At 40.5% G+C, this 26,024-nt stretch overlaps 1 protein-coding gene across 4 annotated transcripts in view; it reads left to right on the plus strand.

The window, feature by feature from the left end:
- pard3aa (par-3 family cell polarity regulator alpha, a) overlaps window positions 1-26,024 on the plus strand; it is an 847,887-nt gene that overhangs the window by 535,767 nt on the left and 286,096 nt on the right. For all 4 annotated transcript variants that reach the window (XM_078233098.1, XM_078233104.1, XM_078233102.1 and 1 more), the window contains exons 13-14: window positions 18,937-19,125; window positions 25,018-25,188. In XM_078233098.1, coding sequence (XP_078089224.1) covers window positions 18,937-19,125; window positions 25,018-25,188 — 360 coding nt within the window. The remainder of the gene's footprint in view (window positions 1-18,936; window positions 19,126-25,017; window positions 25,189-26,024) is intronic.

Raw genomic sequence — 26,024 nt, forward strand, 5'->3', positions numbered from 1 at the left:
ATGTGTTAGTGAAAGACATGAGAGCAGTCGGTTTTTAAGTGGGGGGGCATAGTGGAATGTAGCCAGCCTCATTAGAAAGAGATCACTAATCCTTTACTCCAGAAATTCATGACAATGAAAAGTCAAATTTTGGGGGCGTGGCCAGTGATCTGTACTCTCATAATGCAAAACTCCAGTCATTTTGAAGTGAAATGCTCTAACCATATTGTAGTGGCAGCGAGAAGAATAACTTTCAGCCAGGCATATTATGATAGATACATCTTGCCAGCTAAGATGGAACATGTGGAAATACTCAAACTCCCACGTTTTAGACTGAAGTCCAGAGGAAAAAAAAATCTGGAAATCATATGCTTCAAGTGATTATTCTTTTAAGCTGATGTGGAAATTATTTTCCCTTTTTTATATCCTACGTGAACACTAAATATAGCCACATTCGTAAGCAGCAGTTGTTGATGTAATTTCCCCTTGTAGAAAGGTTCGTTGTACAGCTAAACTATTGGAAAAAGAAGCTGAAAAAATATGGGGCACATCTGTGAAATGCACCTTTGCAAATATGGGAAAGCTGATTGAAAATGAGTGAAGCTCCGGCAATACCCTGTATATTAAACCTTTCTTCACTTGTTAACTTCACCACAAATTTTTTTGAACCTCAAATGCAGTCATATTTATTGATATAAAAACATATCACCATAAAACAGTGGGACCTCGTTCATGCCTCCATTCCCTTCTGAATAATGAGCTCCTGATTTTGGAGAGACACTGAATGAAGTTGAGAAATTTCCCAAGCCCTCTATTGCAAACGATGGAGAGAAAAACCATTAACTTGTGCCCACGAGCACAATTTTTTTCCTCCATTGGTGGTTTTTTAAAAATTTGATTTTTAAAATCAAAGCAGTATGATCAATCGAAACATGTCTGTATTACTCAATTTGAGAAATCTATGGAAGGCTTGGAAATGTGCATGTGTGTGCTTCTTGATTCCACAAGGTCGAAGGCAAAATCTATCACACAATTTCCCTTCTCTTTATTTTCCAGTTTTCAGCCCTCCCTCACCTTCCGTTCTCAAAGCAGTGAATTGTCATCAAAGTATGGTGCCGCACAGGGGTTTGCCTCCTGTAAACCGCTATTCTTCATTTTACTCTGTAGACAAGTGCATACCAGTCAGCTATTTGTTATCAGTGGAGAAGTGGAACTCGCAGCTGAGCCCAGTGCTGTTCTTATCGGCCATTCACACAAGTGCATTTCAGCAGTAGATAGTGATCAGGAGTGCCAAATTGCCCCCACCTTGTTTAAAATTCTGTGTGCTGAGATTGATTGTAGCACCTTTGTTGCTGCCCCAGGTGAGCTCCATTAACCCAACTGTGGGTTCATCCAAGAAATCAACTAATTGGAATAAAGCAGAACATTTGTTGAAAGTGTGAGCCCAGTTAACAAGGTGCATTGCATCTTTGCTGATATAAGAGAGGGACTTTAATGTATTTGGTTGTGTCATGTATTATTACCGTCTTGCTTGTTGATTTGTTAATTATTTCAGTTTTCTACTGTGCACAAACGTAGCGTGGATCTTTCTTTAAGCAGGAAACTAACTTTCATTGTGCTACATTTCTGTTTCACTTTGCCTCTGTTTCATTCAATAACTTTGGGCAATTTGAAACAGAAATTCTCTTGGCGAATCTCTTTCCTTTGAACTTGCATGCCGTGCATTCTTTAGTACAGTTAAATTGAAATAAAAACTGCTTTAAAGCAGTCGCGGTGGATCAGATGAAGAGAAAATGGAAATTAAGTAGCATCCTGGAGAAAGTGCAAAGATGGGAAAAGCATGATGGAGGAAAGATTAAAAGGGGGGAAAATATAAAATAAACAGTAGAAAAAACATCTGTGCAGAAAATCAAAAGTGTTGCATGTGACAGAGATGACATCTAGTTTGCAAATCTTTTTAAAATCTTATTTCTGATCAAAAATGTTATCACATCTTAAACATTCTTTTGGCCAGTTACCTTTGAGCTAGATAAGTGCAGAATTATGCATTTGGCAAGGGGCAACACCAAGTACACTTGAAGTTGACATGGACTTGACAGGACAGATTGGAGGTTGTTTGAGAACGAAAAGCATGTGTGTGTCATTGGTAACAGTCCTCCACAGATTTATTACAATTGCAGAGAAACCATAACCCAAGCAACTGGATTGTATTAATACGACTGTTCAATATAAAATTAAGCACACCATTACAAGCATTGAGAGGATTGCATCCAGTTTTGGTCCACTCCATAATATGGGAGGATACAGGGACTACAAGCGGCATCTTCAGGTGGTTCCCCAGCAGCCGAGGGTGTAAACAATGGGAAACCCTGCAGCTGGCCAATGATGGGCCACCTCCAACGCTGCAAAACAACCCATTTTGCAGGGGGCGGGGGGAGGCAGTGTCCATTGATAGATTATTTAAATTAATTACATCGGGGAAAAATCATGCCTGTAAGTTAGTGCAAGGATGGAGATGGGTGAGGTGTTAGGCAGTTCTCCCCAGATGTTTAGTTGACCTTTGGAACAAGTTGTATGATTGTGTGAGGACTCTCTGGAAACCTTCAGAGAATTCAAGCAGTTATTGAATGGGACAGAGATTATACCTTACACAAAGTAGGCAAAACGGCAACCAATATTAGCATGGTCAGTGTGGTCTCTTGGATGAGTTTTCAGCCACCAGAGAGAAATTTTACAGATATTTTTCCTTAATTGGCCTTGAGCTTTTAACTGATTTCTACCCCGCCTCGGTGATCACATGGCTGCTGGTGGGTCGGGGTTGTCTAATCTTCTTGCTTCACAATTGACAACTTCCTGAGGCAAAGTTGATGGACCAGTGGACCAGATGGTCTTTCCCTGCTTGTCATTTTGTATATTAATAACAGTCTTAGACTGGTTGCTATCCACAATTGAGAATGTTAAACTATGTACAACCATAATGCGGAGCTTTAATTGTTCAGAAAAATAGCATAACTGACACTAATTAGTAGTTGTATAGATTACTAATTTGTAGGCAAGCCTCACGAGTTGTCTTCACATAGACCACAGTCATTAAGTTAATTTGTTCTTAATTTCAGCATTAAGTTGATTTGACAATGACTACAGGCAATCTAGGTAAAATTAGTTTGAAAGAGCTGGATGAACTTTGGAATTTAATTTTCTCCTTTTTTCTTAAAGAAAATTCCTAAACCGAAGCTCAAAAACACGTGTGCTACAAAGCTGATAAAGTTCCTCCAGTTAAATCAGCTGAAGAAAACTTGTAATTTTAACCTTATTTGTGATGAATCGTTTGTTTGAATTGTTTGGTCATTTTATTTTCAAATTGGTTTAATAAGTCATTATTAAAGATGAAACATGAATAAGAATCTGAAGAGGGAAGTGAAGCTACGAGATTGCCCGGGAGGCTCCGTAGTGTTAACAGTAAAACGCACAGATTTGCAATGTACAGTAATATTACATGTGCAGCAATAGTTCGTATATTAGTATTCCTGATGATTTTTAAACATTTGAGTTTGTGAATAAAACCAGAAAGGTTTTAATTAACCAGGAATAATTTCACCGAAAGGCTCCTTTAATAAAAAAACCTCCAAGTCTTACACACAGGCTAAAGAAACTATTGAAAATTCAGTAAAGAGACCATTTAGCTCAATATCATAGAGAGAGAGAGAGAGATGGATCTAATTATTCAGGTGAGTAGTCTGAAACACTTTGCCCTGTTAAAGTGAATTTGCATGGTTTTAATCAAACGTCTCCTTTGAAAATAACTGAAAACTGTCATGACGAGTGTTGGTCTTTGCAAAGAATTATCTCGAGGGGCGGCAGGGTGGCAAGCACTGCTGCCTCACAGCACCAGGGACCCAGGTTCAATTCCGGCCTCGGGTCACTGTCTGTGTGGAGTTTGCATATTCATCCTGTGTCTGCGTGGGTTTCCTCCGGCTGCTCCGGTTTCCTCCCACAGTCCAAAGATGTGCGGGTTAGGTTGATGGGCCATGCTAAATTGTCCCTTAGTGTCAGGGGATTAGCAGGGTAAATACATGGGGTTACGGGAAAAGGGCCCGAGTGGGATTGTGGTCAGTGCAGACTCAATGGGCCGAATGGCCTCCTCCTTCACTGTAGGGATTCTATGGATTGTATGAACGGTTCAAATCTAAACAATTATTAAAAAAATATTCTGAAGGATGTTATTCAGCTTGAGTGTTGCCTTTTGGTGTGCCCCTTAGCCGTAATTCCCATTTCAAAGAGGAGAAAATACCCTTTTATATGTCCTTGTTGCTTTCCTTTTCTCCTCCCCCTGTTTATTGCAAGCATGTTGCACTCAACAGACTGTTCCAACTCTCAGACATTCTAGTAGATTCCATCAATGTCATTCCTTGGTTGAATAAAAATATTTACATGGGTAAATTAGATCATGTATGTTGTTAAATGGGTCATTTTTGAAGGCACTTCAATTTTTTTTTAAAAAGGTCCTTTGTACGAATAATTTCATAATTATCTAATGGGTGCGATTATTTTTGGATGGTCATCTCCCATTCCTGTCATCCAAAGAATTGATGGGGAACACATTCTTGCCAAACCCGTAGCCATTTAATGCTTGGTTGGGTGTTAATTAAGTTTGAGCGGTGGCAACTTATGAGATTACAGCCAGACCCCAAAGAAGAGGAGCTAATGGAAGCTGAGCTGACCAATGTCAAGTTTGAGCTCTTGGCAGGGCCCTGACGGTCAGGCCCAAGCAAGGGGAGTAAGGGGTTTGGGGAGCAGGGTTTGTGAGGCAAGGTGAATGGGGAGTGTTAATTGGGGTATGACCTTGGGAAGTGCCTCTCGTGGGAATAGGAGACCCTGTTGGAGGGACCCACCAACCCTTGCCCGACAGCAGTCAGTGTAGTTGAAGCTGCTGGGCTACCCGCTTGGTATGGGCCTCGCTCTGCCACAGGTAAAACAGTGGCAGGGCAGCTTGAGGCACTTTAGAGGCCTTTAATAGAATAAAGGGCAGGCAGACCAACTGAGGCCTCCACTACCTTCCATAAAATGGGTGATAGGTTGCGGCAGGCGATAAGGAGACTGACAGGCCACACAATCATTTTTCCAGATTTTCAAACCGGTAATTGGGGTACTGAAAAATTGTGCCCTATGAATTAGTGTTATAATTTATTACTCACTCTTAAATTAAATCTAAATGTAGATTCCAATTTTTAGTACACCAAAAATGACATTGGCCGAGATATTCTGGCCACGCCTGGCGCAGATCGCGTTAGAGTGGAGTGGGACTGGAGAATTGCAGGTCAGGGGTTTAGCACGTTCAGTGCTGCTGCAGTAACTCATCAGTGTCTTTCCACCCACCGCTCCTGGATGTGATCTGGGCAGGAACCAGATCAACATATTTAAATGAGTATTTAAATATGCTGAGTCTATTTGAGACCAGATCTTCCCTGTTCCTGGGAATTTCCATCCCCCAGGTACAGTGGGAGCCCAGTGAAAATCACTACTGCTCTCCACAAACGGACACCAGGCATGATGGCCATGCTGAGGCAGTGGCTCAGAGGCTATTCTAGCCCCCTGTGTTAAGGGACATGGCTGGGCATTACTGATCTGGCAGTGCCAACTGGCATCCTGGCACTGCCAGGTGGGCACTGCCAGGGTGCTGTGGGCAGTGCCAAAGAGGTTGGGGCATGAGGAGGGTGAAGCCTGAGTGGGGTGGGACATGGGGTATCATAAAGTCATGAAATGGGACCCATTGGGAGGTCCAGTGCTGACGATCTTTGTGGGGGAGGGCGTGGATAAAAATCCCTTAAATTAGATTAGGTGGGGTCCCCCAATGTCTGTGGGCCAAGGGAGGGCGTCCTCAATTTAAAGTAAAGTTTATTTATTCGTCACAAGTAGGCTTACATTAACACTGCAATGAAATTACTGTGAAAATCCCCTAGTCGCCACAGCGGCGCCTGTTCGGGTGCACTGAGGGAGAATTTAGCATGGCCAATGCACCTAACCAGGACACCTTTCGGACTGTGGGAGGAAACCAGAGCACCCAGAGGAAACCCACATTGACACGGGGAGAATGTGCAGAATCTGCACAGACAGTAACCCAAGCCGGGAATCGAACCCGGGTCCCTGGTGCTGAGAGGCAGCAGTGCTAGCCACTGTGCCACCGTGCTGCCCCAATTTCAATTTGAGATCAGGTTCCCCTTTTGAAAGGGCACCCAATCTCTGTGAAGCTGAGCTCATCAGCGTGTTTAGACTCTGTCCATCTCCGAATCAATGCAAAACTCACCATTGTCCCAAGAAATTACTTTTTTTTCCTCACCCAACTTGACGCTTCGTCATATTTTGGGAAAATGCTATCCATTATTCAAATGCAATATGTCATTCAAAATTTAACTAGAAATGAATGAAGCTTGTTGTGTTTTTATATCACAGGATTTTGTTGAGTCGCCGAGTAAACCTGTTCCTGATAGAAAGTATGGTCGGAACCATAGAACATTGCAGTACTGAAGTTCAATCTGTGTTTGACTTAGCTACTAAGAAGTTTTAGTTAATTCCACTGCCCTGTCTTGTGTCCACAATCCTGCACCCACATACGCTTCGAATTTTAAAATCTATTTTAAATTGGATATGTTCTCTGTCTAATTTCTCCCTGTGGCAGAGCAGTTCATGCTCCAGGAAACCTCTGTATTAAGAAATATTTCCAGTCTGTTGCATCACTTTGTTGCGTGACAATCTTAAATTGGTGAACCACTTATCATTGCCCCACCAGAGACCATCACCTTTCCTGCTTCACCTTATCAATATCCTTTATAGGGAAAAAACTCAAAAATCTCCTCTTCATTTTGGGGGAAAAATGGAAAACATCTAGCTTTGTGCTGTTCCTCGGATATTCTTAAATTTATTATTCTTGTCAGAACAGAATTTTTTCTGGAGTAGTTTAATTTCCGTTGAAGATTCAGTGACCTGGGTTTAACAGTTCATATGCTGAAAAGCGCCCAAAAAAGTAAATAGAAATTTCCAATAATCCTATGGATGATGGGTACAGTTTTTATTGTTTTCCAGCAATGAAGATAAATTTAACCCCTCTATAGTCTAAATTTTTGGAGAACACTGATGAGTTTGATTTGAATCATCACTGCTTTTAGGGCAGCTGTATTTATCATTTGTCGGATTCATTTTATGAACACATGCTAAATAAAAAGACTTCAGCTTTCAGTTGTGTTGAAAGAATCAGGCTCGAAGTGTTCTTGCCCCAAGTTAGCATCGCCTGGAAGAAATTTTGGAATAGAAATGGTAGTTTTTGGTACGTATTTGCAGGCAGTTTCTTTTCACTTGAATTCGTCAATCGACATTGTCTTGAGGGCAATTACTACAAAAGCAAAATACTGCAGGTAGAAACCTGAGATAAAAACGGAAAATGTTGCAAGTACTCTGCAAGTCGGGCATCATCTGTCGAGAGAAACAGATAATGTTGCAGGCCCAGGTGACCCAACATCTGACCTGAACCATTAAGTCTGTTTCTCTCCACAGCTGTTGCCTGACCTAAGGAGAGTCATTTATTCCTGGTTGGCATGGCTGAAGTTACCCGTTCATTTGCTCTTGTTGGTAGGGTGCGACTCTGACCTAGAAAATTGTGTATTCCAGTTCCAGCTGGGACTGACTTGATCAGAACTCTGCTCCTCTCATTAAGTGCAGTTTGCTAGTACTTGGTACGAGTTGTTTAATGGTATGCTGCGTGAAAGCAGAGCAGTCAGTTTAAGAAGGTGCAAAAAAATCGGAGAAACCTATATCATCATGCAGAAGCACCATGTGTGACCATGACACTGCTACAGATTTCTGTATGCTGAACCGAAGTTGTAATTGCCACTGTGGTGTTCAAGTGCTGTCATCAGTTTACTATTGAAAGTGATGTAATGCAAGTGAAGTGCAGAGACATTTTCAGTCAATAAAAGAGACTTTATCTCGTGTATAATTATATCTATGTGTATATATGCATATACTTGTAGAATTGTGTCCTGAAGAGAGGTGCAGATAGACAATTAAAGTCGGCAATGTTGAGAACTTTCTTTCTAACCTAAACTTCAAATGACAAAACGGGTCTTAGTCTCTTGCTGCAGTTATACAGGACCTTGGTGAGGCCACACCTTGAGTATTGCGTGCAGTTTTGGTCTCCAAGTCTGAGGAAGGACATTCTTGCAATAAGGGAATCCAGCAAAGGTTCACCAGACTGATTCCTGGAATGGCAGGACTGACGTATGAAGAGAGACTGGATCGACTGGGCTTGTACTCACTGGAATTTAGAAGAATGAGAGGGGATTTCATAGAAGCATATAAAATCCTGATGGGACTAAACAGACTAGATGCAGGAAGAATGTTCCCAATGTTGGGGAAGTCCAGAATTAGGGTCACAGTCTAAGAATAAGGGATAAGCCATTCAGGACTGAGATGAGGAAGAACTTGATTCAGAGTTGTGAACCTGTGGAATTCTCTACCACAGAAAGCTGTTGGGGCCATTTCGTTAGATATGTTCAAGAGGGAGCTGGACATGGCCGTTTTTGGCTAAAGGGATCAAGGGGTATGGAGACCAAGCAAGAGTGGGATACTGAAAATGCATGATCAGCCCTGATCATATTGAATGGTGCTGCAGGCTTGAAGGGCTGAATGGCCGACTCCTCACCTATTTTCTATGTTTCTAAAAAAAAATGCCTGTCTATTTAAATTTTTTCCAGTTGGAGCAATATGACTCAATCTTCCCTTGTCCCGTTTGTTGTACATGGCCATTGGCATTGCTTTCACATCTATCCCAGTTGCATTTGCACTTTCCTCCCTAGAAAGAGAAACTATTTTCCCTTTGTATGTCATGTCCATTTTCAGCCTTGGGGGTTTAATTATTGTGTTTGAACATGTTTCAAGTTCAGACTTGATCTCTTTAACGACTGGATTTATTCCAAGTTTTGACTCCACTTTTGATCTGACCCCGAGTGGTCATGTCCAGTGGACCAGAACTCTTGAAATGGAAGCAGACTGGAATTCCCAGAGATAGGTGAAGCAGTGACTCTCTTCCTGTTGAAACAAAGATGATAATACATCTAACTTAATCTTCCTATTTTTAATGCATCAAGTAAATATTTGGAAATATCCTGAAGGAAGCAATCCTAATAGCAACTAGAATGGTCTTGAGCAGACTATGGATTACTTGTTGATCAACCACTTGGAGAGACCTTGTTTTGATATCTCTTAATGATCCGTCTTTTAAAAAATTTGTTCTTGGGATAAACAGTAAATGCTACTTTGCTAGTGCTACCCACAGTTTGCTGCAATGTCATTGAGTCAAACATGCAGTAAGGAGCCAGTGTCATATGGGCCTCTGTGAGTTAGGATGCCAAGTGCCTGTCCTTGAAGAGCATAGTAAACTTCAAGCTTCCATTAGTTAGTTAAACAAGTGCAACTTTGATGGAATTGGCCAAACCAGCATGAAGGATTGGTGAATTTTAAATGCAAGTGAGTGATGCCCTCAGCCATCCGTGCTCACGTTTACTCTGGTTCAAGATTCAATTTGCCCGAACAAATCCCAGCCCACAAACCATTCCCCCACCACCATCACCACCACCCCAGGTTTGAATTGCAAGATTCTGCCAGTTGTGCGCACTCGTCAACTTGAACTAATTCTCTTTGGCACATTAACACGTTTCAGAAGCTTTTTTTCTGAGCAAATGATATTTGAGTTTTGCTAATGTACACCAATTAAACCATTCAATGGTTCGATATAATTGTTCTTCCAATTGTTTTCAGTGATTTTTAAATCCAATTATTCTCAGGCAGAGGACTGGACATCCTCATTAAAACTGTATCATGTGAGCACCCTTAAATACATGAGGATTGTTTTCATGGAAACACCAAAAAAATTTACTTCGCTGAAGCCTGTGTGGTTCATGAAGATTTTACATTGGTGATTATTCAAACTATTTTCGCATAAACATGAAGCCTAGCCTAATGAGCACAGTTTCAAGCAGAATTCCTGGTTCTGGCCAAAGCAAGAACCCAGTTGGAATAATCGTTCATGCTTCAGCATTTTTCCAATCAGTTGTATTATATTAGTAAAATTGATAGTCCACAGCTTGACGAAGCAACTTTATTGTAATATCCTTCCTTTATCTGAACAAAATGAGTATATCTCCTGAATTTGGCTTCTCTTTGTTCTCCCACACAGGCTGTCCTGAGGAAGTGCTGATGACTAAACACCTCATCGGTTCTCTCCACAGATGTTCATAAAATCCCTACAGTGCAGATGGAGGCCATTTAGCCCATCAAGATTGCACTGACCCACCCAGGCCCTATCCCCTGCAACCGCATGTATTTACCCTCCCAGTCCCCCCGACACTAAGGGGCAATTTAGCATGGCCAATCCGCCTAACCTGCACATCTTTGGACTGCAGAGGAAATCCACACAGACACTGGGAGAGTGTGCAAACTCCATACAGTCACCCGAGGCTGGAATTGAACCCGGGTCCCTGGCACTGTGAGGTAGCAGTGCTAATCAATGTGCCACCGTGCCGCCCATGTTGCCTAACTTGAGTATTTTCTGCATCATCTTTTTGAGTTCCAGCCCCTGCAGCAGTTTGCTTTCTGTCATCCGAAGCACCACCATTTACCACCTCTTGTTCCTCACTTTCATTTCCAAAAGGCATTCAATAAGGTGCCACATGAAAGGTTAATACACAGGATAAGGAGTTGTGGGTAATACATTAACAAGGATAGAAAATTAATCAACAGGAAGCAGAGATTAGGGATAAAAGGGTCATTTTCAAGTTGGCAGTCTGTGCTAGTCGAATTCTACATGGGGATTAATGCTGGGGCCTCAATGCATAGGCAAAAAGCAAGTAATGTATTTAAGTTTGCTGATGGTACAAAAATGTTAGTGTAAGCTTTGAGGAAGGCACGAAGAGGCTGCAAAGAGATGGAGACAGGTTAAGTGGGCAACAAGGTGACAGACAGACTTTAATGTGCAAAGTGTCAGATTATTCACTTTAACAGGAAGAATAGAAAAGCAGAGTTTTTTTTGAGGCATGAGCCTTGTAAATATTGATGTTCAGAGAGATTTTGGGTGTCCTCGTATGTAAGGAATGCAATGTTGCCATGCAGGTGCAACAGACAAGAATAAGGAAGTCCTGCTGCAATCGTACAGGGCTTCAGTGAGACCACATCTCGAGTACTTTTTGCAATTTTCGTCTCTGGATTTAAGGAAGAATCTATTTTTACTGGAGGCAGTGCAATGAAGGTTCAATAGAGTGGTACCTGAACGAGTTCTCTGATGAAAGGCTGAGTAAATTAAGCCTAGTCTCTCTGGAGTTTAGAAAAATGAGAGGCAATTTTATTGAAGTATACAAGGCACTTAAGGGGTTTGACAATGTAGATAGATACTGAGAGTTTATTTCCCCTGGCTGGGGGAATCTCGAGCACAGTCTCAAGAAATGGCAGCAATTATTTAGGACTGAATTAGGAGAAATTTCTTCACCTGAACAGTTGTGAATCTTCGGAATTCTCTCCGCCAGAGGGTTGAGAATGCTCCATTTTTGAATATATTTAAGGTCGAGACAAAGATTTTTGGTGCTCAGGGAATTGAGGGATATTTGGAGCAGGCTGGAAAGTGGAACTGAGGCCGACAACCATCCTGATAGTGAATGGCTGAGCAGGCTCATTGGTCCAATGGTTATGTTGGTTTATCCTTCTCTAGGTCATGAATGAATCAACTTCCTCCGATTGATCATTAGGAAGGCCAAAGCAACCAATGTTGAGTTCTTCTCCATTGTTACTGACTCTGTAGAAGTAAGATTGTACCTGATTGCAGCTGTTTTCCGTCTGTAAAGCTGATACTAAAATGGGGCCAGCTATCTGTGCCTCAACAATGAGGAAACACATCCAGTGCAATGTTGTCTTTGGCAATCTAGAGTGATTGCTTCTCTGTACCAAGATCACGGTGGTCCATTGGTGATTGTGGTGAAGGCATGTTTCTACATTGGCTGAATTCAAGTGAAACTTTTATGTTTTGTTTAGTACAGAGCTGAGGTTCAATCTCTATATCCTGTTTGTCAACATGATCACTTATTACCACCTCTATAAAGTTGCCAGCCTCCACTACTACTTCAGCTCCTCTGTAGCAATATCCAGATTTTTTTATCATGGCAATGCACAATGGCTCTAATGTCCTGCTTGCAGATCTCCTATTCTCCACTCTCCATGAACTCTTTTACCTGTGCAAAACCCTGCCGCCTAGGTCCAGTTAAACATTAAGTCCTAACTCCATCTTCCTAAATCTGATTTTTACCTGTCCCACCAAGATAAATTACAATCTTTCTAGTGTCTTGCACGGTATCCTGATAATGCCCTCATGCTTCAAATCCCCATCATACCTTCCAGTCCTCTTACTCTTGTTGGACTAAATCGAGATGGTTGGATTTTATTACTATGGTCAGAGTCTCACTCTGTTTCGCTTTGGAATCAGTTTAAACACTGGTTATCGATTTACACGATCACTTTAGTGTTAGTGTGAAGCAGAATTGCTTTCCACCAAGTTTAAACTGATGGTGCAAATATCCTCATGGAATTGTAATAAATGTAACTTGAACCCTTTAAATAATTGATAAAGGAGTGCTTGATATTTTCCTGGTTCATGTGTTAGATTAGAGAACGAGAGACACAAATAATTAGCCATTATCCACAAGGGACCAAAGGCAGAGTTAGACAGAGACGTGATAATATAGCTTGAGGGACAACACTCCACCTCAAGCATAGGGCAAGTCAAGAGGGTAGGCCTTCATGAACCACCACAGCTGGTACAGGGATTGAACCTATGCCAGTGACGCCATTCTTCACCACAAACCATCCAACTGAGCTAACTGACCCCCATGAGTATGAAAGACTTGCATGTCTTAACCTATGACAAAATAAGTGAAATGTAGCAGGAAGTTAACTTGGATAAATGTTCACAGAAAGCTCATAAAACTAGTCTTCTGGTTAATTGTGCTTCTCTAATAGCTGAAAGGTGCCCATTTCATAAAAATGGTGGGATTGCTGAATGAGATAAACTGTTTCTTCATATTTGTACCAGAAGTGCTAGTGGTTGTTAGGATTTAAAGACTTTCATTTTAAGCTTCAGTGGGCCATGAACTAATACTAAAGTGTGGTATTTCTCTCCAACAGTTCTTGAAGTATTTATAGATTGGTAAAGCACATTGCCAGAACTATTGTTAATTCAGAATTGTGCAGGTGCATATTCTGTCTTCAATGATATTGCAGAGAGTCAAGACAGTGTATTCTTCACTTGATAAAAGCAAAATACTGAGGATGCTGGAATCTGAAACAAAAACAGAAAATGCTGGAAAATCTCAGCAGGTCTGACAGCATCTGCAGAGCAAGAATAGAGCCAACAGTCAGCTCTGGTGAATGGTCCGTTGACCTTGTGCATGATTTTCTGGTTTCGGGGCAAGCGAGGTTGGAAAATCCCCACCGCTGAGATTTTCCAGCATTTTCTGTTTTTATTTCTCAGCTGAAGCGTGGTTCGAGGCTGTGGCAGAGGTGGAGCAGGACATGCAAATGCAGTTAAGGGTGGCAAGATGGCACAGTGGGTTAGAGCTGCTGCCTCACAGTGCCAGGGACCCAGGTTTGATTCCTGGCTTGGGTCATTGTCTGTGTGAAGTTTGCATGCTCTCCCTGTGTCTACATGGGTTTCCTCCAGGTGCTCCGGTTTCCTCCCACAGTTCGAAAGACGTGCTGGTTAGATGATTTGGCCATGCTAAATTCTTCCTCCGTGTACCCAAACATGTGCCGGAGTCTGGCGACCAGGGGATTTTCACAGTAACTTCCTTGTAAGCCTACTAGTGACTGATAAAATAACAAAATAAAACTTGAAACTTTAATTCTGTGTTCATAAGATGTAGGAGTAGAAGTCAGCCATTTGGCCCATCAAACCTGCTCCACCATTCATTGAGATCGTGATTGATCTGAAATAATTCTCAGCTCCACTTTGCTACCTTTTCCTCATAACCCTTAATTCCCTTACTTATTGAAAATCTGGCTATATCAGCCTTTAACATAATTTATTTATTTATTTATTTGTGTCACAAGTAGGCTTACATCAACACTGCAATGCAGATACTGTGAAAATCCTCTAGTTTCCACACTCTGGCGCCTGTTCGGGCACACTGAGGAAGAATTTAGCATGGCCAATACATCTAACCTGCATGTCTGGGAGGAAACCGGAGCACCTGGAGGAAACCCATGCAGACACAGGGAGCACCTACCCTGTCAAGCCCCTGAGAATCCTATCTGTCTCAATGTGCTCACCTCTCATTCTTCTAAACTCCAATGAGTACAAACCCAACCTACTTAACCTCTCCTCATAAGAAAATCCCTCATACCTGGGATTAACCTAGTGAACCTTCTCCTGGACTGCCTCCAATGCCAGTATATCTTTCCTTAGATAAGAAGACCAAAACTGTTCGCAGTATTCCAGGTGTGGTCTAACAAGTACTTTGTACAGTTTTAGCAAGACTTCCCTATCTTATACTCCATTCCCTTTGAAATCAAGGCCAAAATTTCATTTGCCTTCCCTATTACCTGCTGAACTTGCATGCCAGCTTTTTGTGATTTATGCACAAGAACCCTTAAATTCATCTGTGCTGTAGAAAGATAGAAAAGTCTGAGGACACAACCAACTGACTCAAGAACAGCTTCTTCCCTGCTGCTATCAGACTTTTGAATGGACCTACCTCACACTAAGCTGATCTTTCTCTACATCCTAGCTATGACTGTAACACTACATTCTGCACTCTCCCCTTTCCTTCTCTATGAATGGTATGCTTTGTAAAGCATGCAAGAAGCAGTACTTTTCACTGTATACTAGTACATGTGATAGTAATAAATCAAATGAAATCAAAAAAGGTTTTCTGCGGTCTTTCTCTATTTAAATAACATTTGGCTCCTCTATTCTTCCAACCAAAGTGCATAACTTGACATTTTTTTACTTTACATTCCGTATGCCAAGTTTTTGCCCCATCAATTAACCTGCTTATATCCCTCTGCAGACTCTTTGCATCATCCTCACCACTTGCCTTCCCATCTTTTTTTGTATCATCCGCAAACTTGGCAGTAGTACATCAATTTTCCACTTTAAAATCCTGTGTTCTGTGCTCATTTCTGGATTCCCAACATAAATTCCTCTCTTCACACCTTTCAGATTTTCTTGTCATGTTGTAAGTACACCCTCTGACCACTGGCAGTGATTCATTGACTGAGCTTCTGTCTTTCAGCGGCTTCAATGAAGTGCCTGTTAGTTTTCCCAGGTGGACTACTTTGTTATGTGTACTTTGGCCGCCACATTGGCTAAGAAAAAGTTGTGGTTATCCTTCACGAATAACACTTTTGCAAAGTGCTGAGGATGTGGCAGCTGCATTTAAGTGCACGTTTTTCTTTCTTTGCGCCATTATGATTTGCCTTTCCACAATGTTTTCACTGCAGAAAAGTATGTCGAGACATTTCGCAAAATGGATAGCGATGAAGTTAGTGATAGAAATCCAGCTGTTAAAGGGAGAGGAATGGTCGAAAGTGAGGTCCAAGAGATAGGTACAAATACATTACCGGGGATGCTGGAATCTGAAACAAAAACAGAAAATGTTGGAAAATCTCAGCTGGTCTGACAGCTTCTGTGGAGAGCGAATAGATCTAACGTTTCAAGTCTGGATGACGAAAGGGAGGTTTTGAGGATGCTTTGAGATTAGGAGAAATGTTGTAGGTACGCTCATAATGCAAGGCCATGATGGTTGAAGGCCCTTTGCTTATGCTGAATTAGAGGGAGGAAATCGGGAATAATGAACTGAATTCTAGATTCTTTGTTTTGTTCATTCTTTTGGGACGTGGGCATCATGTGCAAGCCCAGCATTTATTGTTCATCACTAATTGTCCTTGAGAAGCTGGTGATGAGCTGCTTTCTTGAACCTCTGCAGTTCATGTGCACTCACAGTGCTGTTAAGCAGGATTTTGACCGAGCGACAGTGATGGAATGGCAATATAGTTCCAGGACTTGGAAGTGACTTGTAAGTGGTGGTGTTCCTATGTGTCTGTTGCCTTTGTCCTTTTAGGTGATAGTAGTCATGGGTTTGGAAGGTGCTGTCTGAGGAGCCTTGATGAGTTCCTGCAGTGTATCTTGTAGATGGTGCCATTTCTTTTGTATGGTGTCCCGTTAAGACTAAAGAGGGCTGTGGAGTATTCTGAACAGCCATTGTGTATCAGTGGTCGAGGAAGTGAATGTTTATGGATGGGGTGCCAATCAAGTGGGCTATTTTGTCCTAGATAGTATCAAGCTGCTTGAGTGTTGGAGCTGCACTCATCATTTGGGATAACTAATGTAAATACATTGTCCAAAATTAATATAATTCAAACATTAATTAGGTGAAGGATATTTCGAACAACAAGGCAAATTTCACTAACTAGTCAATAGAACAAAGGTACACCTCACAGAATAAGCACTTGGCATTAGTTCCTGCACAAATGTGGGATCACATGTTCTCTCAGTCTTTCTAACTCAACCTCTACTATGTAGTGTCTCTCACTTCCCCCTCAATTATTTCACCCCTTGAGTCAGCTTCCAGAGCAGGCATATTTCATCCGAAGTCCCAGACATGGTTACCACCAATAGGGTGCATGTCTACGAACCCTCCATCAAATGGGTTGCAACAGTCCTAATGGCACAAAATCTCCAGAACCTCCCTTCTCCAACTCCTTTAAACCTTCTGATGGGCTCTGATGACATTAAAATAGCCGCAATAGGTCTTGTTCAGTTCACAATTTTCTGTCTGCAGGTCTTTGCTTTTTCCAACTGTATAACGCACACAGTAATACAGCCTCTGCTCTATTGTCAGCAATGTGTTTCAACAGCAGGAACTTTTTGAAGACTGCCAAGCAGAAAACTGTGCCATTCCGAAAGAACCTGGCTTGTTTCTTCTTTACAAAAATTCCCAGTATGTTCTGAACTGCCAAACAGAAAACATCAGCTGACCCAACTCTGCTGCAATTAGTTGTCTATTTACCCTTTGCTTCTCAGCTGTTCGTCCTCATGGCAACATCAAGTCTCATGGAACCTAATGATGTCATAATCAGGAAAGCAATTTAACCTTGTTCAGAATACTCCACAGCCCTCTTTAGTCTTAACGGGACACCGTACAAAAGAAAATGCAGGCTTTTCCCAGCACATGGGTGATCACCCCCTTATAGCTGTCACTTTATAGTAGGTTTTGTTGGAGGCATTGTTCACATTTTCTGAATAATTTATTTTTGCAATGCAACAGGCAATTTGACACTTAGTATGGAAATTTCAAAATCTTTTAAAGGTCATATGCAAGTGTTAAGAATTTTCAACAGAACGTGGGAGGGACGTGGTATATTTTAATTCTCTAATCCTTCACTCCCTTGTATCACAAGATCTCAGAAAGATTCAGATGAAGGTGAGACCTTGGCCCATTACATTTTTAGAATCCTTAGAGCCCTTAGAAATATTAGCATACAGAGGGATCTAGGCATCCAGATCCACAGTTCCCTGAAGGTGGCAAGAAGGCGTATGGCATGCTGGCCTTCATCGGTCGGGGCATTGAGTATAGGAATTGGAAAATCCTGTTGCAGCTGTATAAGACTTTGGTTAGGCCGCATTTGGAGGATTGTGTACAATTCTGGTCGCCACACTACCGGAAGGATGTTGATGCATTGGAAAGGGTGCAGAAGAGATTTACCAGGACGTTGTCTGGTTTGGAGGATATAGACTATGAAGAAAGGTTGGACAAACTTAGATTGTTTTCATTGGAGCGTCAGCGGATGTTGGGGGAGGGAGAGAACGGGACCTGATAGAAGTTTACAAGATTATGACAAGCTTGGATAGAGTAGATAGAATCTTTTACCCAGCATCGAAGGGTCAATTACTCAGGGACATAGGTTGAGAGCGAGAGGGTGAAAGTTTAAAAGAGATGTAGGCGCAAGTTTTTCACACACAAGGTGATGAATGCCTGAAACATGCTGCCGACGGAGGTGGTGGAAGCAGATTTTCTAACAACATTCAAGAAGCATCTGGATAGATACGTGAATAGGCAGGGAATAGAGGGATATGGACCATGTAAGAGGCAACAAAGTATTAGATTAGAGAGGCATCAGTGTCAGCACAGACTTGGTCGACCAAAGGGCCTGTTCCAGTGCTGAACTGTTCTTTGTTCTCTTTGTAATCTGAAACCTATTCTCATCATGCAAGATTTAGCTGTTTCTTAAAACTGTGTTGCCCGACCAAACACTTGTTTTTCGCTGTTGCAGATAAAGTTGTGGAAATGTTAGATGCACACATCTTTTCTGTAGATTTAGTAATAAGTTCTACTTGCCTACACTGCCCTGATTGATCAATTTAAAATGGTCAAGTTTGGAATATAAGTTTGTGTGTGTCCTCATATTATAATGGGTGTCCAGAATTCACTGTCTGAGTTGGTGATGGAGGCAGAAACGCTAAGCTCTTTTAAAAGGTACCTGGATCTGCACCGTAAGTGCTGTAAGCTGCAGGGCTATGGGCCAGGTGCATGAAGGTGGGATTAGAAAGGACAAATGGATGTTCGCAGGCTGGCACGGACAAGATGGGCTGAATGGCCTCCTGTGCTGTAACTTTTCCATGGTTCTATAAAATTAAAATCAATTATTTAAATCTTTAATTCAGATCTTGTTTTTGCAAAACTATAATTCTTGTTAGGAGTGAATTGATGCCAGTAGCAAACATGCAGCCCAAAATAGTTTATTATCTTTGAAAACAATGTCTAATCTATTAATACGGATGAAGCTACCTCGTTCAGTGCTTGATTCAAAACTGATGTAGTGACGAATATTATTTTAAAAATCTAACCTGTTTTTGTATGCTAGAAAGCAGAGGATGATGACTTGGTGCTTACACCTGATGGTACCAGGGAGTTCCTGACTTTTGAAATCCCTCTGAATGACACTGGATCTGCGGGTCTTGGGGTTAGCGTCAAAGGTAATCGATCGAAAGAAAACCATGCTGATTTGGGCATATTTGTGAAGTCCATCATCAATGGAGGAGCCGCGTCTAAGGTAACTCGGTTTGGCATCCAGGAGCAAATTAAGTCTAATAATTGTTGGTTTGAAGGATTCTTCAAAAGCAATCTTGCTTGTTCCAAATGTTATCCCCTCCTCTACATAACACATTGGCTCTATAATGAGACATAGTACCATTGGGTTCCAAGTCACCCTCTAAATCTCATTCATGTGAGAGTCTTGAATAGTGTCAGGTGAGCCTGATCCTATCCTCTGGAGAGATCTATGCATGTGCAGTTCCAGTAGAGGCCACTGGAGCATGACAGAAGCAAAGGCCTGGAATCCAATCACTGTTAACGCCTGCAGGACTTTCTCATCCCGCTGCAGTGAACGATGAGATTTGGCTGGCCACCAAATTCTCCGATCTCACTGCAGCGGGAGCGTGGCATGAACGGCAGATAAGATTGCGTCCACTGTCAGAGTTTCCTGTCCCCTCACCCAGGATTGCTGAGATAAATGAGCACTTCTACTGCCACAATGGCTGGGAAGAGATAACTTGGCACAGATCAAAAAACCCCTACACTCCAGTCTTTCCCTGAATAAAGCAATTTGGCATTTGTCACCATTGGGGTTCAACTTTGTAAAGATTTGAAAGTTGACACAATTGTTAATGGCTATTTAAAGATGTGTTGTTCTATATTTTCAGTATTGTTCAAAGATCATCAGTCCAGAACCTTCTGGCAAGTTTCAGCTTAGCTACAGTGTAGGAGCTATTTTAGTTTTTCCTGAGGAAGTTTGTGTGTAACTAACTTCAGCAGGCTTTACACAGAAACATCATAAATTAATATCCAGAAATAGAGCAAATGAACAAGTCTTCAAACGAATTAACAAATTGATCAGATGTGAAATCTTAAAACAAAAGGCAACCTTTGCAAATCCATTAGGGAGAAAGGTGAAGAGGTTCGTTGTGATAAATATAAAAAATACTTACAAGGGGGTAAAAGAGAAATATAATTTTAAACATCATTAAGAAATTATTTCAGTATTATAAATAATGTAAGAGACAAGAGACAGAAGCTGATAAGGCAAAATAATTAGGAGCATAAAGTAAGTATCACAGTGAAACACTTTATCCCTGTATTTACCAGGCAAGATGGTGGAGAAATGCCTGCCCTAAATAATGACAATACAATTAGAATTAGCAACCCTTTGAAATGTGATTAAAGTCTTAATCAGCTGACAATGGCTTTAAACAAAAGACTCAGATAAAACCCCAAGGTTGTGCAATAGTTATCCATAAACTTCAAGAATAACTAATTCTAGTTGGATTACCTGGAAAATTGCAGTTACCATGCATCCATATTTCCTGAACAAAACTCTTTAAACTTGTTTAGAAAGTGATCTCTCAAATAGTGTGTGGACATGATATAGTCTGCTTGCAAAAGAAAAAATTGGCAAAGATTTTGCTACTTAATGCTGTGGGTTCCCAAGGTATAACCTGGAAGTGGCTAAGTAATTGGTTCCAGGGTAGGAATCTGTTGACTAAGAACATTGTGATGATCTGGCAGGTGGTAATTGCCATGCTAACCAAATCCCAAAGTGAAACTTGGCAAGCTATCACAAAGATTTTCAGTTTCTATTTTATTACAATGCATTTGTTCAAGTCAGGAATCACAAATTCCAGAGACACTTTTGGAGATTTACAGCAGTAAATTAAAACTTTTATTAACAAAGAAAAGAAAACTTAAACACACAAGATTACATTTACACAAATAAAAATTAGTGTTACAGAACAATTTCCCAAAAAGACTTCTACTTGGTTAGATCACGAATAAACATCTCTTTATGCAACAGTCACTATAGATATTTAATCTGTAAAATTTCCAGTAATATCACAAGGCACCCACTGTTTTTCTCTCTCTCTTAGTGCTTTCTCTCTCAGCTCTCCCATCTCTTGCTCTGATCTCTCTCTCTTTCTCTCTGTCTCTCAATCCACTGTGGAGAATTCAAAAAACTTAAGAACAAAACCCTGCTTTCTGAAAACAACAAGCATCCTACTGGGGTGGCTGAAGATTGCTTCACTTTGTTTCTTTTCACAGCATAGAGCACACTCCAGGGTCTTACTGGGTCACTCCCCTCAACATCGCTCCTAACTTTTCCTTAAATATACTACTTCTCTTTCACTGTTAAAACCATTCTTCGCAGCATCTCTCTGAACTTAACTGTCTTCAAAATATAAAAATAATTCATGTTTTGTATTGACCCCACTCTTGGTTCTAAAATTGTAAACTCCTTTTTGCCTCTGTTTAAAATTCAAAGCTAAAAATCCAAATCCTCACTCATCCCTGAATGCAAATGTCTTCCCATGTTATGATTACTTGGAGAACATCCAACTCAGGTTTATTCACTTTAATGCCTGCTTTTCACACCTGGCCCCTTTGGTAAGTTCCATAACCACTCAGTCCCCCTGCTTAATTAAATTAAACACACACACTTTTTAAAAGACAGTTTCACTTCTCAACCCATTTTTGCATTTCTTACTATGTTCATCCATACAAACAGAACCATGATTTTCCTAGTATCAAAAAATCTATTGATCTGTGCCTTTAATATACTCAGGAATGGATCATTCGCAGCTCGGGAATGGAGAATTGTGAAGATTCACAATTTGATCGAAGAAATTTTGCTTTATCTCAAACCTAAATAACCAACCACTTATTCTGAGCCAGTTCTAGATTCCCTAACCAGAGCAAACATCCTCCTAGCAGCTATCCTGTCAAGCTCTGCCCCCCACCTCCCAAAAAAACTTTGTTTCAAGGAGATCATCAACACATTCTTCTAAACTCCAGGGAATTTACGTCTAATTTAGAGCGGGTGTTTCCCTTGGTGGACATCTTAGAATGAGTGGCCATAGTTTTGGTCTAAGGGGTGGCAGAGTTAAAACAGAAATTAGGACAAATTACTTCACTCAAAGTCATGAATCTGTGGAACTCTCTTCTCCAGAGTGCAGTGGTTGCTGGAACATTAAGCAAGTTTAAGGAGATAGATAAGTTTTTAAATTAGGAGTGGGATGAAGGGTTATGGGGAGTAGCAGGAAGGCAGAGATGAAGCCAAGATTAAATCAGCCATGATCGTACTGAATGATGGAGCAGGCTCGAGGGGCTGAATTGCCTACTCCTGCTCCTAGTTCTTAGGTTTTAACCTACTCAAATTCTCCCCATGGGGCAATCCCAACAGTTGGTCTAGTAAACTTATATTGAACTCCCTCTAAGGCAAGTATATCCTTCTTTGGGGAAAGAGACCAAAGCTGTACACTGTGCAGCCTCACAAAATCCCTGGATTTTTGTCGTAAGACTTATTTCCTCTTTTACTCTAATCCATTTGTTATAATGGTTAATGGACCATTTGCCTTAACTAATCAATATGCTGGAAGTATTCAACAAGTGTGGCAGCAACTATCGAGAGGAAAACGTTGTTAAAGTTCCAGGGCCATGCCCTTTCATCGGTCAGTTGGATTTGCTGAGAAGTTCCAGCATTTTGTTTTATTTTCAATTTTCAGCATCCATATTCTGCTTTAGTGTACCATTTGTCCTCCTAATTGCTTATTGTATCTGAACGTTAACTTCCTTTAATGTGTGTGCATGTACATTCAGACCTCCCTCTGAGTACCAAAATTTTCTAGTCTCTCGCCATTTAAAAAAAATACTTCTATTTTTCATACCAAAGTTGGTAACGTCACATCTCCACACTATATTCCACATCATGTTCATGCCCACTCACAATCAAAATACTTGTGCTCCCTCCTTGTGTCCTCCTCACAACTTAGTTTCCCACCTGGCTTTGTATGATCAGCAAGCTTGGATATGTTACACTCATCTAAGTCATTGATATAGATTGTAAACAGCTGAGGCCCAAGCACTGTTCCCAGCAGTATCCCATTACTTAAACACTGCCAACTCAAAAATTACCCATTTATACCTCCTCTCTGTTTTCTGTTTGTTAATCCTCAGTCTGTGTTAAAATATTACCCCCAACCCATGAGCTCTAATTCTGTGCAAAGCCCTCTTGTGTGGCATCTTCTCAAATGCACTTTGTAAATCCAAATACTCTACATCCATTGGTTCCTTCTTATCTAACGTGCTAGTTACAATTTCAAAGAAATCCAACAGATCTGTTGGACACCGTTTTCCTTTCATAAATGCAGTTTGCCCCTGTCCTGTCATGTTGTGATCTTTCAAAATGTTCTGTTACAATTTCTTACCAGGCCATATGGTAACATTTTCGCTACTTCTGATGTCAGACTATTTGACCTATTGTCCCGTCTTTTTTCTCTCACTCCATTGCCTAGCAAAGTTGTGATGTTTGCGACATTCTAATCTAGCAGGACCATTCTAGGATCTTGGAAATTCTGTGCTGTCAAAACTAATGCATCCGCTGTCTCTGAAGCCACTTTATCAAAATGCTAGAAGGTGGTCTATTAGTTCCCGTGCATTGTCAGCGTTTAATCCCATTAATTTTTCCAGTACTATCTATTTACCAAGTTCTCTATCTTTACTCGATCCTTGGTTTCCCACTATTTCTGGATTTCTTTGTGTTTCTTGCTGTGAATCAAATGGATGGTTGTTGCTTAATGTCACTGATGTTTCTTTATTTCCCATTGTAATTTCTCCTTTCTCTACCTCTAAGGAACCATGTTTACTTTTCTTAATCTCTTCCTTTTTATCCACTTCATAGAAGCTTTTATAATCTGTTTTAATGTCGCTTGCTAGTTTACTCTCAAATTATCTCTTTCTATCAATTCCTTGGACCCCGATGCTGAATTCCAAAACCCTCAGGTCATTTTGTTCATTGGATGTCTTTTTTCGTTCATCTAATTTTTCTTGCCCCCCACTGTTGGGCCACATTCCCTGTGGGGCTTTATTTTGCCTTAAGAGAATATATACCTATTGTGTATTATGAATTCATTAAAAAAATATTTTTCATTGCTTATCTATGGTCATATCTTTCAATCTAGTTTCCCAATCTATCTTAGCTGATTAGCTTCTTATGCCTACCACAGTTTTAAGACCCTAGTTTTGGGCTTAACTAAATCACTCTGAAACTTAATATAAAATTCTAACACGTTATGGTTACTGTTCTCCAGAAACTTCTTTACAGTTATTAATTAGTCCTGTCTCATTGCACCATACTAAATCTGAAATGGCCGATTCCCCACTTCGTTCTTTGACATATAGATCTAGAAAACTACCTTGAATGCATTCAATTAACTTATCCTTCACAATATTGCTGCAAATTTGTTTTGCCCAGTCTCTATGAAGATTCAGGTCTCCCATGATTACTGCATTATCCTCTACAAAGGCGTTATGTTGGGATTAGTGAAGTGCTTAATGAGATGCTTTAGTGTGATGTTAGGATTTGTACCATTTCAGATTCACATTATTGACTTTGATTCGGAAGCCTTATGCAAACTGGTCCAATTTGTAGATTAGGGAGGGGCGTTTAATTCAAAGGAAGTGGTTTAGAAAATTGGAAATGAATTGACCAAATTTTGTAATTGGGTGGAACAATGGTAGTTGATTTATTTTGTGATGAAGAGAAAAACATGTATCGATATACTCCATGAATAATGTCGATGTGGCATGTTGATTATTTTAAACACATGCTCTTCTTGACCATTTTGAAAATTGACAGCGCGAAACGGTTCTCTATTTTCATGTTCATATTGTTGAAGGAACCATATGTTCCCTGTCTTTCTGGGAGGTTTATTTTTGTTTTGTTAGCGTACCTTTCAAACTGACAAGTATAACTCCTGAGTATTTGTGACAAAAAAAATGCCTTGTCAAAAGAACTTGAACATTTCCTGAGTGAACTTGATCACTGGATCTTGAATGAAAAGGTTACAAATTGAGACTGATTTGACAGGCGAGTTTTGTTCTGTCTTCACTTCAGGATGGTAGACTTAATGTGAATGACCAGCTGATAGCAGTGAACAGTGAATCATTGTTGGGAAAGACAAACCAAGATGCCATGGAGACGCTGCGGAGATCCATGTCCACAGAGGGAAATAAAAGGGGAATGATCCAATTGATTGTTGCCAGGAGGATAACAAAACACAATGAGGTAAGGATTAGTGTTGCATTTGATAATATGCAAGATCACAAAGTATAAACCCCCCAGACAGTCTATTATTTTCTCCTTTGAAATATAATTGTTAAAAATGCTTACACTAACTTCCTAAGGCTGCCCATTTCTTTCTAAATTCTAAAATGTCAGCAATAATTTGCCCATTAAATATGTTATTAGAGTGCGCTGTGAAACAGCAAATGAACTTTGGTCACGAAATATAGAATTAACTCTATTATGAATAAAATCTGATTTCATAGATAAAGTCTGCTCTGTCTTTATTGCACATGCTAATATATATTCAAATATGGGTCAGATAAAAATGTGATCCCCAGAGGTTAGAGTATTTCTTAATTTCCACCTTTGTTGAACGTGGTGTTTTGACTGCCAGTTGTCGGAGGCAAAACAAATTTTTTAAAAAAGAGATAATTTTATTGCTGCTATTTTCTGTTAAAGCTTCAGTGTTCCTAGTCGTTGTCTTAATTTCAACATGACTTTCATTATGGCACACAATCTGTCGCAGAAATATTTAGTACAGTTACACTTGAGCCTTTTTATTTGGGCTCTTTTTGAAATTCTGAAAAGTGCCATATTGCCACAAAGATCTGAATGTTGTAAAAAGTACTATCCTTCCTTTATATTTTGTCTTGCAATCAGTTTGTGTGTTTTTTTACAAGTAGTGTTTGGAAGAAGCCTGGGGATATAATTTTTTAATATGGAATTTACCTTGACATAACTCATGAATTGGAGTGTGAGCAGCACACCTCCTTTATGATATCAGATTTGGTTGCCTTGACTGTTCTTATCTTGCCTGTAACCAGCATTTTAAAGTG

This window comes from Mustelus asterias, chromosome 2 (assembly GCF_964213995.1).
Source record: "Mustelus asterias chromosome 2, sMusAst1.hap1.1, whole genome shotgun sequence".
NCBI lineage: Eukaryota > Metazoa > Chordata > Chondrichthyes > Carcharhiniformes > Triakidae > Mustelus > Mustelus asterias.